The sequence below is a fragment of the Eublepharis macularius genome, chromosome 2 (assembly GCF_028583425.1).
Source record: "Eublepharis macularius isolate TG4126 chromosome 2, MPM_Emac_v1.0, whole genome shotgun sequence".
Taxonomy (NCBI): Eukaryota; Metazoa; Chordata; class Lepidosauria; order Squamata; family Eublepharidae; genus Eublepharis; species Eublepharis macularius.
In genome coordinates, this window is record NC_072791.1 from 178,035,216 (window position 1) to 178,048,011 (window position 12,796).

Genomic DNA, 12,796 nt, shown 5'->3' on the forward strand with positions numbered 1-12,796 from the left:
GCATCTTACTCATTTGGTCAGAGATACTTCAGCGCCGGGTGTGGTGTGATGCTTTGGACCCCAAAGGGATAGAGGGGGCTCGGCGCAGGGCTAATATGGCCCTCCAGTTAGCTTTGGGGAATGGGTTGGGCATTTATCTTCCCCATCCTAGGATTAAGGCCTGTTTGGCCAACCTCTACAGAAGCGATGGGGTCCACCTTTCAGTGGCAGGCAACAACATATTTTTAGATGACCTGAGGCAAGGGCTGCGTCTTGCATTAAGTCACCTGTGGGGTACAAAGGCCCGAGCAGAGGCTCAGCCTTAGCGTTGGCAGGATTTAGCTGGGGGGATGTTAGCGGGACAGTGAGTACACTTGGCACATCCCCATTGGTGGGGATATTAGGGTCCTGCCAGGATCGGCTGGCATGCTTTACAGTGGCCAGTTGAGAGAGCAGGCTGCCTGGTGGGATCCCCTGGACAAGTCCTTCCTTCGTGCTCCAGGGCAGGGGTGCTTGGAACTTTAAGGGGGAAACCATCCGCCAGGCTGGCCGGATACCAGCCATGCACTTGGATGGCTTGCATCCGGGGCAGTGGGTCTCACCCAGACAGGTCAAGGCAGGGTCCAGGGGAGTGATCCCAGGGCTTGACCTGTACCACTGGTTAGGCCCTTGCCAGGTTTTAGTTGTTGCAGTTTATGCTGTTGCCATAAACAAAAGTGGCCCTTTACTACTCAAGCCTTGTGTCTGCCTCTTTATTTTGACTGGGGGTGGGGCAATACGGCCCTCACCTGGCGGGCAGCCAAAGGCTTGAGGCCGGGGGCCACATTTGCCGCCGCGGAGGATGAGCAGCAGCGTTCCCCAAGCCTCGTAGGATCACGTGGTGGGGGCGGGGCTAGGAGCCTTAAGAGGCTGCCCAGCCCCCATAATGGCATTTGCTGCCTCATGCTTGGCCCACCCGCTCGCACACTGGCAGTGCAGGTTCAGACTGGTTGCCTTTTTGGAGCCAGGTAGGAATTTTTCTTTTTTTTTCCTGATTGGCCTTGGGGAAGGAAGTTTTTTTTGCCTACCCTGTACTGCTTGCTGGAGCTGTGGCTATTTGGCTACATGGTGCTGTATAGGCCATGACTGGTAGGATTTAGTTGGGGGGATGTTAGCAGGATGGTGAGTACTCTTGGCACATCCCCATTGGTGGGGATATTAGGAGCCTGTCAGGATCGGCTAGCATACCTTATAGCGACCAGTTGAGAGGGCAGGCTGCCTGGTGGGATCCCCTGGACAAGTCCTCCCCTCATGCTCCATGGCGGGGGTGCTTGGAGCTTTAAGGGAGAAACCATCTGCCAGGCCAGCCAGATTCCAGCCATGGATTTGGATGGCTCGCATCCGTGGCAGTGGGTCTCTCCCAGACAGGTCAAGGTGGGGTCCAGGGGAGTGACCCCAGGGCTTGACCTGTACCGCTGGTTAGGCTCTTGCCAGGTTTTAGTTGTTGCAGTTCATGCTGTTGCCATAAATAAAAGTGGCCCTTTATTACCCAAGCCTTGTGTCTGCCTCTTTATTCCAACTGGGGGGACAAAAAGCAGTGCAAGTAAGCTCATTTGTAGAGAGGAACAGAGAGGAGGCAGGACAGGGACAGGTCTATAGCTATCAATCTTGGGATCCAACAGAGAGCCCAGCAAGGTTGCAGACATCCAGGGGCTCAGCAGCAAATTAATCTAAAAGAGAAAGGCATGCCATGTGGTCAGACAGGCTGCTTACACAACTTGTTATCTCAGGCCAGGCAAAAGCAATCTTGGACAAACATTCAATCCATGGTTATAGGTAAGCAAACAAAGTACAGAAAGAAAACAATATTTTCTTTTAGAGTGGGAACCAAAGCATGATAGAAATAGGAGACAGGAGTGTGCCCAGATTTTGTCAAAAGTATAGTACCAAGTTGGTCCTAGAGGTCAAGGGCAAATTCCATCTGTGGTGGTGGTAGAAATCAGGACTTGAAGGGGAACTGGTCACCACTACAGGCATTATGATAGAAAAGATCTGGTCAATGTGGTAAACAAGAAGGTATATTAATGATAACAGGAAGAGCGTTTTCTTGTGAAATGACCACTAATGAAGTATAGTCTGATACTTCTGAGTGCCAGTCTTTTTATTAAGGCCCATTCCAGAACACTCCAAATACTTGCGATTTCATGAGATATGCCAAGTTACCCCTTCATGCTATAGATTCCAAGAATCACTTGGCACAATTGAGATACTACAAGTGTCTTGCAAAATATATCAACCAAACTGCAGTTCACTTCTTGTGTTTTTTTAAAACTATTACAATGTTATATTGAATTAGTGATCCAACCACTGAGGCCCAGTCATTCTACTATCACACATGCACACACAAACATCCTAGCACTGCAGTCCCAATCTGAATTGGGCCCCTATGTTCCTCGGAATTGAGTTCACAATGGGGAACTTACAGTACATGTCTGGTTGAAAGTCCTCATGGTGAACCCAGATGCTACCTGAGGACCATGGGATATATTTGGCCCTCAATAATGTCAGAATTGGGCTTAAGTGTAAATAATGTTCTGTCTGACTCACAATGGCATGCAACACACAAAATATTTTTAGCTGTCATGAACAAGCTGCCTTAAGCCCTTGCTGAATGGGAAACTGCATTCACAAATAGCCTAATATGATCCCTCCCAGTTAGGGACGCATACAAATAGCATTGGTCAGAAAATCTAAATAGCACTGATCAGCTATATGGGTGAGCTTTGCATTTTGTTTCATCTCTCCAAACAGGTGAGCTATCCTATTCAGAATCTCTGAACATAACTACAAGTCCACAGTTTGGTGTCTATGCACAAATAAAGATGAAGCAGGCCATCATATTCAATCTTAAAAAATGTCATTTCAAAATTTCAAAGATCTGTTAACATGTTTACTTTTCTAGATTGCTGCCATGATTTACAGAGTCAAATTTAGTTTTAAAAATTAAGCTGCTCAAGCAATGCACTCCAAACTTGTAAGATTATATTGGGAAACAACAGCATTACATACCGGTTTTATACTGGTTTAAATGCCGTGACTTCCCCAAAATAATCCTGAGAATTATAGTTGGTGAAAGCACTAAGATAATTTCACTGAACATTCCTAGTTCATGAATATCTAAATTAAAGTTCTTATGACTCTGTGGATAAAGAATAGTTTAAGAAATTAAACTATTTGTAATCTGTAGTGAGAGTATGCTTTTGGTAAGTTATCTTGACAAAGGTGTGTTTTTCCTGATCACATCACATTTTTGTTTGCAATTGCAATGTATCGAATATAAATTAACACTTTCATACTTATATGAAATATAAAAGAATATACATGTTTACCTCTTGATATGACAGTTTGTAAGCCAGTACCATTAATGAAGGCCCGTTTTATAGTTTGTGTCTTTACATCGGTCCAGTATAAACGTTCCTCTACTGCATCAAAATCCACAACTGTTACATCATCAATGTCAGGAACAGTGAAGGCTGTTATATAATTGAAGTATGGGTTCTCTATGTCAACCCCTCTTATTTCTGTACGGCGTGCATAAAGAAGAAAGGTCTTCATTTCTGTAAGAATGAAAGATGTTATTTCATAGGTACATAGTAATCAGTGGATTTCAGTTATCATACCTATCATATATGATTTATTGAAATTAAGTTTGCAAGAACGTGAAGCACTGCCAACAAATGTAAAGTTGTACCCTGTGGAGGAAGCTGGTGGGATGCTGTTTCTGACAGACTGCACACATGAAATGGTACGTTTGTTGGAAATTGCAACCTGCAGAGGATGGTGGCAGACACCTGACAGACTGTGCAACAGAAATGGCATAGCCATAAGAATACGTTAGCATTATACTAGTTCCTTATCAGAAGGCTACCAGTGCCCTAATGCCGTCTGTGTCTTTGGCTGCAGAATTTGGAGGAGAGATGGCAGCAGCTCTATTCTGACAGTGTGCTTGGTGCTGGTAGGAAGGTTGTAGCCATTTCAAGCTTAAACCATCCTTCTCTTATAAGCCGCCCCTCTGTACATGTTCAGAGGCCTTTTTCCTACATGTTCCTCATTGAAGAAAACGTCAGCAACAACAGCAGAAAAAAAATGGCAAAAAAATTTGCAGGTGCACTCTGCACATGCTCAGAGGTGTTCTGTCTTTGAGAAGACAGACGGCAACAACAGTGTGGCAGTGTGGCTGGTTGTGGAAAATGGCTTGTACCTCTCCAAAGCCCCAACATCCTCCCGACTTTATTCTGTAAATACTCAGAGGTTGTATTTCCTATGTGTTCCTGGAGGGAAGTGCAATGTTCTATTTATTTGCTATTCTTCCATGCCCCGAAACATCCTATTCCTTCTCGACCCATTTTGGGGGTGGGGGTGGGGGTGGGTGTGATGATGATGATGATGATGATGATGATGATGATGATGAGCGCTGGGTGCAATTCCAAAAGGATCAACTAAACATCTAAGCAATATTAGTATAGACAGGAAAACAGTTGGAAAGTTGCAAACAGACACACTACTTGGAATATGCCATATACTAAGGTATGAGACTCCTAGAATCTTGGATAAAATCTTAATTGGTGAGGGACCAAAAAAATTCTTGCCCAAACATCTCGTGGAATAACGTAACATATCATAATGTAATGTAACATAACGTAACCTAACCAAAGAACTGTGTGCTTTGTTCTAGACAGATTAGTGCTCATTCAGAGTGGTGAACAAAAACAGTGTTATTATTATCCCCATAATACAGCTTTTGATCTGGGGCTGAAAGGAGTGACTTACCCAAGGGTACCTGCTGAGTTCATGGCAGTAATGGGATTCAAACCAGCAGAGTGCTGACTTGCAGCCCAACCACTTAACCACTATGCTACAGCAGTGTATACCCACGCAGATAAACTGGGTGTACTCACCGTCACAAAACATTTTGCATGTTCCAAGTAGCCACTTCCACCAACAAATATTGTGGCACTCCCTGCTGCAGCAATAACCGCTTGACTGGGGGCCAGGATTTGCCTCCCTGACAGAGGGGGAGGCAGTGGGCTTTCCCAGGCATCCAGGGAATGCTGGAGGGGTGGAGACAGGGGCCTTATAAGTCTGCTCCACCTCTCAGCACAGCAGCTGTGCCTCATGATCAGGTAGAGCAATCTCGTAGACCATCTGAGGTGGATTCAGCAGGAGCAGCTGGCTGCTTCGCAGTCCAGTGGTGAGGACAGACACCCTGGTGGGAAACCCCTGGACAAGCCAGTCCTCCCCCAGCTTTACGGTCAGGGGGTGGAGCTTTAAGGGGGGGGACTACATCACTTGGCCAGGCTGGTCCCAGCTATACGATGGATGGCTCACCCAGACTGGTCAGGGTGGAGGTCCAAGAGCGACCCCTGAGCCTGATCTGTACTACTGTACCCTTGCTGTGTTGACAGATATGTTGTTATTTAATAAAGCATCCCATTAATTCCCAACACTTATGTCTGCCTCTTCATTCCAACTGGGGGGCGGGGAGCAATCCATGGAATAAACATTCTTCCCAAAATGATTTATGTGAGGATGATTTGTGTAAACACGGAGAGTAGAACTGCAAATACAGTATTTATTTCTTTATTCTCTGCTCTTAGGACTAACTACAAATACAGTGAATGCACTCTATGCAAATCTAGGGTACTGAGTATTTTATTCTCTTTTGAGCTGTCTTGTCATAAGCAACATTTCTAATTGGATTGGGATAACTCTACTCTGAAACATGGTATTTGAGTGGAAAAATCTCTTTTTGATAGCCAATAAGGCAAGTAAGGGTAGTGGCTACAATAGGCGAGAATGAGCATACTCTGTTCTTCCAATTATTTATTTATTATTTAAATTATTTTGGAACAGTACAGATTTTTCATAAAAACTCACAATTACTCTCCTCATCTAGATGATTCTGCTCTGGTTGTGTGTTAACTTGCACATTACACAGTCTATAAGCCTCCTTCCACTAATTAGGGTCATATAGACTATATTTTCTACAATTTGGAACATTCTGACAGAACTTGTGGGCAATAGAAAGGGCAAATGTTCACTTACTGCTTCAGTTGCTGCTATTGAGCATGCTCATTTGTAACTGGGAATTCTCAGTAGCATTTAGAAGCTAAATCTGACAAAGATGCTCTTTTTAACCCTATACTGGTACCTGGAAAATTGTGTAGTTTCAAACACACATTCATTGGTACATGCATGGCTTTTTTTCTGCCGGAACAATCTGTAATGATATTCTGGCACCTCTGTGTGTGTGGTGACCCTGCCCCCTGATTTCCAGACGGAGATCAGTTCCCCTGGAGCAAATGGCCATTAAGGTAAGCCTGCTCCTGAGAGGGAGGGAAGCACATGCAGTGAGATGGTGGTGGAACGGTCTGGAATGGACTGCTGCCAAGCGGGGGAGTCCTCCCCACTCAGCAGCAGCCTGATCCAGGCTGAATCAGGCCCCAAACAGCCTGGTTTGGGTCCAAAATGGCCTCATATGGGCCGCTGCCAGGGCGCGAGTGCTCTCCAATGCAGAAGCAGTCCATTCCAGGCCAATTTGGGCCTTGTCCTGACCATTTCAGGGTTTTTTGGCCCAATTTAGGCCCTAAACAGCCAGAATCAGGCCTGAAAGAGCCAGGATTGGCCCGCTGCCAGGAGGGGGAGTTCTCTCCCATGTGGCAGCAGCCAGTTCCAGGCTGATTTGGGCCCAATCTAGGTCATTTTGGGCCCATTTTGATCCAATCTGGGCCGTAAATGGCCAGGATCAAGCTGCTGCCAGGTGGGGGAGTGCTCCTTTGTGCCGCAGTGGCCTGTTCCAGGCCAATTCAGGCCCGATCTGGACCAAATTTATCCTGATCCGGGCCAAATCGGGCCCCTTGTAGAGCACGGGAGTGCTCCCAGGTCAGCCATGGCCTGCGTGATAATGTCACTTCCCAGAAGTGACATCATCACGCAGTCCTGGGAGTGCGTGTACGCTACACGCATGTGCATGTAGTGACAGGGACGCCACCTCCTCCCGGGAGTTGCTCCAAGTGAGAGTTCCCCTACCTCTTTCCCCAGAAAAAAGCCCTGATGCTTTGAATGTAACATGAGATTATTCCACAAACATAAACAAGACAAATTAGATGTACACTGTAAAAGGACTGTATGTATATCATTGTAAGCTGGGAACAGGGCTAAAGATTAAAGGTGATTTTGCCTAGGGCCTCTTCTTGTTGTAGCCTAGTCCTATGCCCAGTGATTCCAAGCACAACCTTTGTGTTGGGGGTGGCTGGTTAAACAAGAGACTTATCTCAACTGGAAAAACTGGTAGGATCCACACATAATAAATGAGTAAATAAAATGTTTTAAAAAAACTTGGCGGAAGGATGAAAACTTGAGAATTATTTCTGCATCTATTATCTATTAGTTTTAATATATTTCTTCTCCTGAGAGGCTGTCTGCTTCATAGACTACTTCTAAAGTTCCAAATGATGTTAAAATGACTTCAGAGGAAGAGCAAGTAGAGATTAAAAGTATTAAGTACTTTTCATTATGCAGTTTACCAGCATCATCATTTTCAGATGATGCCCTTTCCACTTGCAAATCTCCCTGTTCTGCAGAGATAAGTTTTGCTAACAAACTATATACATCAGCAATAAAGAGGCGGGAGGGGATAGAGAAAGCAATACATATCAAAGCTTCACAAGCTGAATACACCAGATCAATCGATTGGTTTATGTGAAGCAAGAGGAAGTATGAAAAGTTATTAATAAATAGCTTTGCACAGGATTTCTGCAGTGTCCCAATTTAAAATCTTAAAATTAATACACCAGGATGGGGGGAATAAATATTTACATGTGAAAAAAAATTAAGAAACTTACCGTAACACATCTTCTTGTCTGTAGACAGTTTCATTAGGTGAGGACATGCACACGCTGCACTTCTGTTGTGATTGATTAGGCACATATGAGAGCATGGACCTCTGCCGTTGTTAGCCGCACAAGGATTGGGAGCTAGAATTATAAAGTGTAAACTGAGACTTCTTTATGGCAATAACATGTGACTCTTCAACATACAGTTGGATCTATGTAGCACAATATGTTGATTTCTCTTCTGAAGAAGATCAAAGAATTTGCCAAATAGATAATGGAAAATAAAAACAAAACTAGAGAAACTTTTTATTAGGGATGGGGTAGAGAGGAAAGAGGAGAAGGATAAATAGCCAAGCTCCTTTCCTCATTGTTTCTTGTAGGAAAAGAACACTATGTGAAACAGCAGGAATAACTGCAAACTGTAAATCTACATAGATACAGAGGAGTTAGCCGTGTTAGTCTGTAGTAGCAAAATCAAAAAAAAGTCCAGTAGCACCTTTAAGACTAACCAGCTCAAACCCATCCAACGTATCATCAGTGAGCTACAACCCATCCTGGAAAATGATACCTCTCTCTCAGAAGCCCTGGGTGGAAGACCTTTCCTTGCCTACAGACAGCCCCCCAATCTTAAACGACTTCTCACTTACAATCATGAATCGGCCAGCAGAGTCACCAGCACAGGTACCAAGCCCTGCAACAGACCCAGATGCCAGCTCTGCCCCTATATCTACCCAGGGAATACAATTACAGGACCCAATGGCATCAACTACACTGTCTCTGGCTCTTACAGCTGCTCATCCTCCAATCTGATATATGCCCTCATGTGCCAACAATGTCCCTCTGCTCTGTACATTGGACAAACCAGCCAACCTCTACGCAAAAGAATAAATGGACACAAATCTGACATTAGAAATGGAAACGTCCAAAAACCAGTGGGAGAACATTTCAATCTACCAGGACATTCCACCAAAGACTTAAAGGTCGCTGTGGTTCAACAGAAACCTTTCAAAAACAAAATCCAACGGGAGGCTGCTGAATTGGAATTCATATGCAAATTTGACTCTGTCAAGCGGGGACTGAATAGAGACTATGAATGGTTATCACATTACCACAGGTAACAGATTCTCTTTACAGAGGCGTGATCTGGGGGAGCCCAGTGACGCCTGGTGTGAGCTTTCGGGGACCACAGTTCTCTTTGTCAGATGCAACTGGCAGGGAGAGCTGTGGTTACCGAAGGCTTATACTACATAGGAATTGGATACCTTCACTGCTACAAACTGACTGCACACCAAAAGGAAATGTTTACATTTCCAAGCAAAGGAATGTTTTGATTGCCTCTATGCTAATTGCATTCTGCCTTCTTGTGATTTATGCTCCCCTCCTTCCCTCTCTTTCCCCCTCCTCTTCTGTATCTGCCCAGTTTTGATCAGGCATCTGACGAAGAGAACTTGATTCTCGAAAGCTTATGCTATAATAAAATTGGTTAGTCTTAAAGGTGCTACTGGACTTTTTTTGATTTTGTAAATCTACACACAGAGTTGCCTTATACTGAGTCAAACCTTAACCTATTAACACCAGTATTGCCTACTTTGACTGTCAGCAACTCTCCAGGCTCTCAGGTAGAGGATTTTTATATCACCTACTACTACTTTGGTCCCATCATGGAAGACAAGATTCGCTAGAAAAGTCCATTAATACTAGGAAAAGTGGAAGGCCTAAAACAAGATAGCTGGATTCAATTAAAGAAGCCACGTCCTACAGTTTGCAGGATCTAAGCAAGTCTGTTAATGATAGGATGTTTTGGAGGTCTTTCATTCACAGAGTCGCCCTAGGTCAGAGGCGACTTGACGACTCTCTTGGGGTAGCTGCTGTTGAATAGCAGCAAGCAGCCAGTCCTGGGTGAGTTATGCAAACTGCAAGGTTTAAGTCCCCCCATGGTTGCTGCTGGGCCTGGCTCCGATGAGTCCTCTCTCAAAGGTCAAAACAGCCTTGAAAATGGCCCTCTCCCTGGCCCTCTCCCCAGCCTTTTACTGACAGAAACCAAGGCTTGCATGTGGCAGTGGCTCCCATGGGATCAATGGACCCCCATTCCATTCAGGGGCCAAGTCTCCCAACTAGAAATGGGCATGAAATGAAATACGAACCAAAGTTCGTGATGAACCAGGCTGGTTCATGGTTTGCGAACTGCCAGTTCGTCACAGCCCATTTCTCACAAATCGCCACGAACTTTAGGCTGGCTCGTTTGGTTAATTTTTTTGGTTTGTCACTGCAGTCAGCCTGGTGCCGATCAATCAGTTTCCTAGGCAACAGGGGATGGACTCCTGCAGACCTTCTGCTGACCTGGAAGTGGCCTTCTGCTGGAAGTGATGATTTGCTGACCTAGATGTGACGTTTTCACGAACCAAACAAACTGGTTCATGAACCAGGGCAGGTTTGTGAAAGTTTGTGGTTCATGAAATACGACAAACCATGAACAGCATGGTTCATTTTTTTCTGGTTTGTGCACATTTCTACTCCCAACAGAGTAGAGACATCTGGCGGATCCTCAGAGTAGCCATTTCCCTATGGGGCTGCCCCAGGGAGGAGTGGGGGTGGGGGAGCTACTGTCAACTGTAGACAAGCAAAGAAGCAGGGAGGGAGTAGTTGTTTGACATGGACAACCTCTGTGCTGAAATTATAAATTTAATGTCTGACGGTGGATACAGGAAGGGGTATATCACACAAAAGTGAATATGAATAGAATATTCAAGGTGATAATAATGTACAAAAGTGTCTGTTTATTGCTATGTAATAATGTGCATCATTTCTTTTCAATTCTTATATATCATAATGAAGGAAAATAATTATATTCCTATGAATACAGGATGAGTATCACAAACAGTTAACTCTTTGTTCCTTTAATTTACAATTTAGCCTGTTGCCGGTAGTAAGAGAAGGGGTGGACTGGAAGGCCGAGATGATCCTAGAAAGGGCCCAACCCCCCAACCGCCAGATGGAGAAAGAGTAAGGCATGTGTTTTGGCCCAATAGCAAGGGCTTGAAGCATACTCAGTAGCAATGTGCTAGATCCAGGCTCACAGGTATCACAGAAGCATGCTAACTGTAATGAACTAGTTGAACCAGGAAGGCTCTCTATTCAGACCATGGCTTAAATATCTTGGAAATAAGAGGCCCCAACTGTTCCTAGGTTTCGTCTGGCTAGGGCTTGATTAAGCCTTGATCCTGTGAAGTACTATATACGCTCAACCAGTGATCTAGTTAGAACACAGACTGCCAGACTGGCACTTCTTAATCAAAATGTTGCCTTCTTGTGGGCCCATAATCTCTATCCCCTGAGCCTCCTGGTCTTTTCCTGACATGGTCTCTGGCTTGTTCTAGTCATCTTCTGATGAATCTGTTCCCAAGGCTGGCTTGAGGAGAATCACAACATCATCATCTCCTCAACAGACTTCCCCACCCAGGGTATCTGGGGTAGTCTTGGCTTGATAGCAACAAAAGCACTGAACAAGTTCAGGGGCATGGACAGCAGTTGCGAGTCCCTATGAGTGTTCTTCCAGCCTATACCCTTTCCAGTCAATCAGATACTGTAGTTGTCCTTGGTGCTGCTGAGTGTCAAGGATATAAGTAACATCATATTCCTCCTCCTCATCCACTTGGGATGGCTGGAGTCTGGTCATGGCTGCAAGCGCCCTCTGGGCATGGGAGGGGGGGAGCAAAACCAGCTGAGATCTATGGAATACAGGAAGTTTGGCCAGAGACAGCTGTAGATAGTATGGCACATGACTTATTACATGGGTAATAGGAAAAGGCCCTATGTGCCAATAATATAGTTTCTTGGTTGGCCAATTAGTATGGAGGTACTGAGTGAACAAGCAGACCTAGTCTCCTTTGTGCAAAGCTTTTGTTGATTGGCACCTACAATCAGCCAGGTCCTTGTATGCCTGCTTTTGCTTGATCTAGCTGTTCTCGTAGATCCACATGTACAGTGATCAGCTCCTGCACCATTTGGCATGCACCTGGTACAGATTTAGATTTTGCAATGGTAGAGAAGAACTGGGTGTGGAATCCATAGGTTGCAAAGAAAGGAGAATGCTTGGTGGATGCATAGTGAACATTGTTATAGGCAAATTCAACTAATGGTAGGAGGTCAGCCCAATTGCCCTATTGGAAGTTGATAAAGCATCCAAGGTATTGTTCCAGAATGGCACTGATGTGTTTCTGTTTGGGGATGGTGAGCCGTACATAGGTGGATGTGAACCCGAAATGAGGTAAATGGAGTTTTTCAAAAGTAGTAGGTGAACTGCAGCCCTCAGCCTGAGATGATGTACTTGAATAGAGCATGCAGATGCACCACATGCCAAAGGACAAGGCCAGCTGTGGCTTTCATGGATGGGGATCCAAAGCAGGCCATGAATTGGGCCATCTTGGTGAATGTTTCTACCAGTCTAGTTAGTATACCCTTCTGAAGAAGATAGAGTATTAATGACATCTACGGACATAGTGTGCTAAGGTCCAGGAAGTGTGGTCAGTGGCTGTAAGAGTTCCTCAGGCTTGTCTGTTTTCTCCTCAGACTGACAACAAGTCTCACAGGTCACCACGTAGCAATAGGTATCAGATCAGAATTATGGCCACAAACACTCTCTTGATATCAAATGCAAGGTCTTGAAGATTCCCAAGTACCCAGTATTAGTATTGTGATACTTGCAGTATCTCAGCTCAAATTCTTCCTAGAGGAGCGTATATTTTATTTTGGAACTGGAGGAAGCCAAGGTCTTTGGAAAAACCCTTAGGAACCTGAGAGGGATGCATCCAGCTTGGAGCCAGGCCTGGGCCCTGGGTTCTTGCTGTTGCTATTCCCAGGTCCTGGTGAAACAGTTTGTCTCTTCCTGGGTGGCTACAAAATTCTCTGGCTGCAGTGTGGCTGAAAAGGTGCCTTGCGGGGGC

At 45.0% G+C, this 12,796-nt stretch overlaps 1 protein-coding gene across 1 annotated transcript in view; it reads right to left on the minus strand.

The window, feature by feature from the left end:
- LRP1B (LDL receptor related protein 1B) overlaps positions 1-12,796 on the minus strand; it is a 1,076,743-nt gene that overhangs the window by 367,064 nt on the left and 696,883 nt on the right. Inside the window, exons 28-29 of the mRNA XM_054970106.1 lie at positions 7,863-7,994; positions 3,348-3,575 (exon numbers count right to left, since the gene is read on the minus strand). Coding sequence (XP_054826081.1) covers positions 3,348-3,575; positions 7,863-7,994 — 360 coding nt within the window. The remainder of the gene's footprint in view (positions 1-3,347; positions 3,576-7,862; positions 7,995-12,796) is intronic.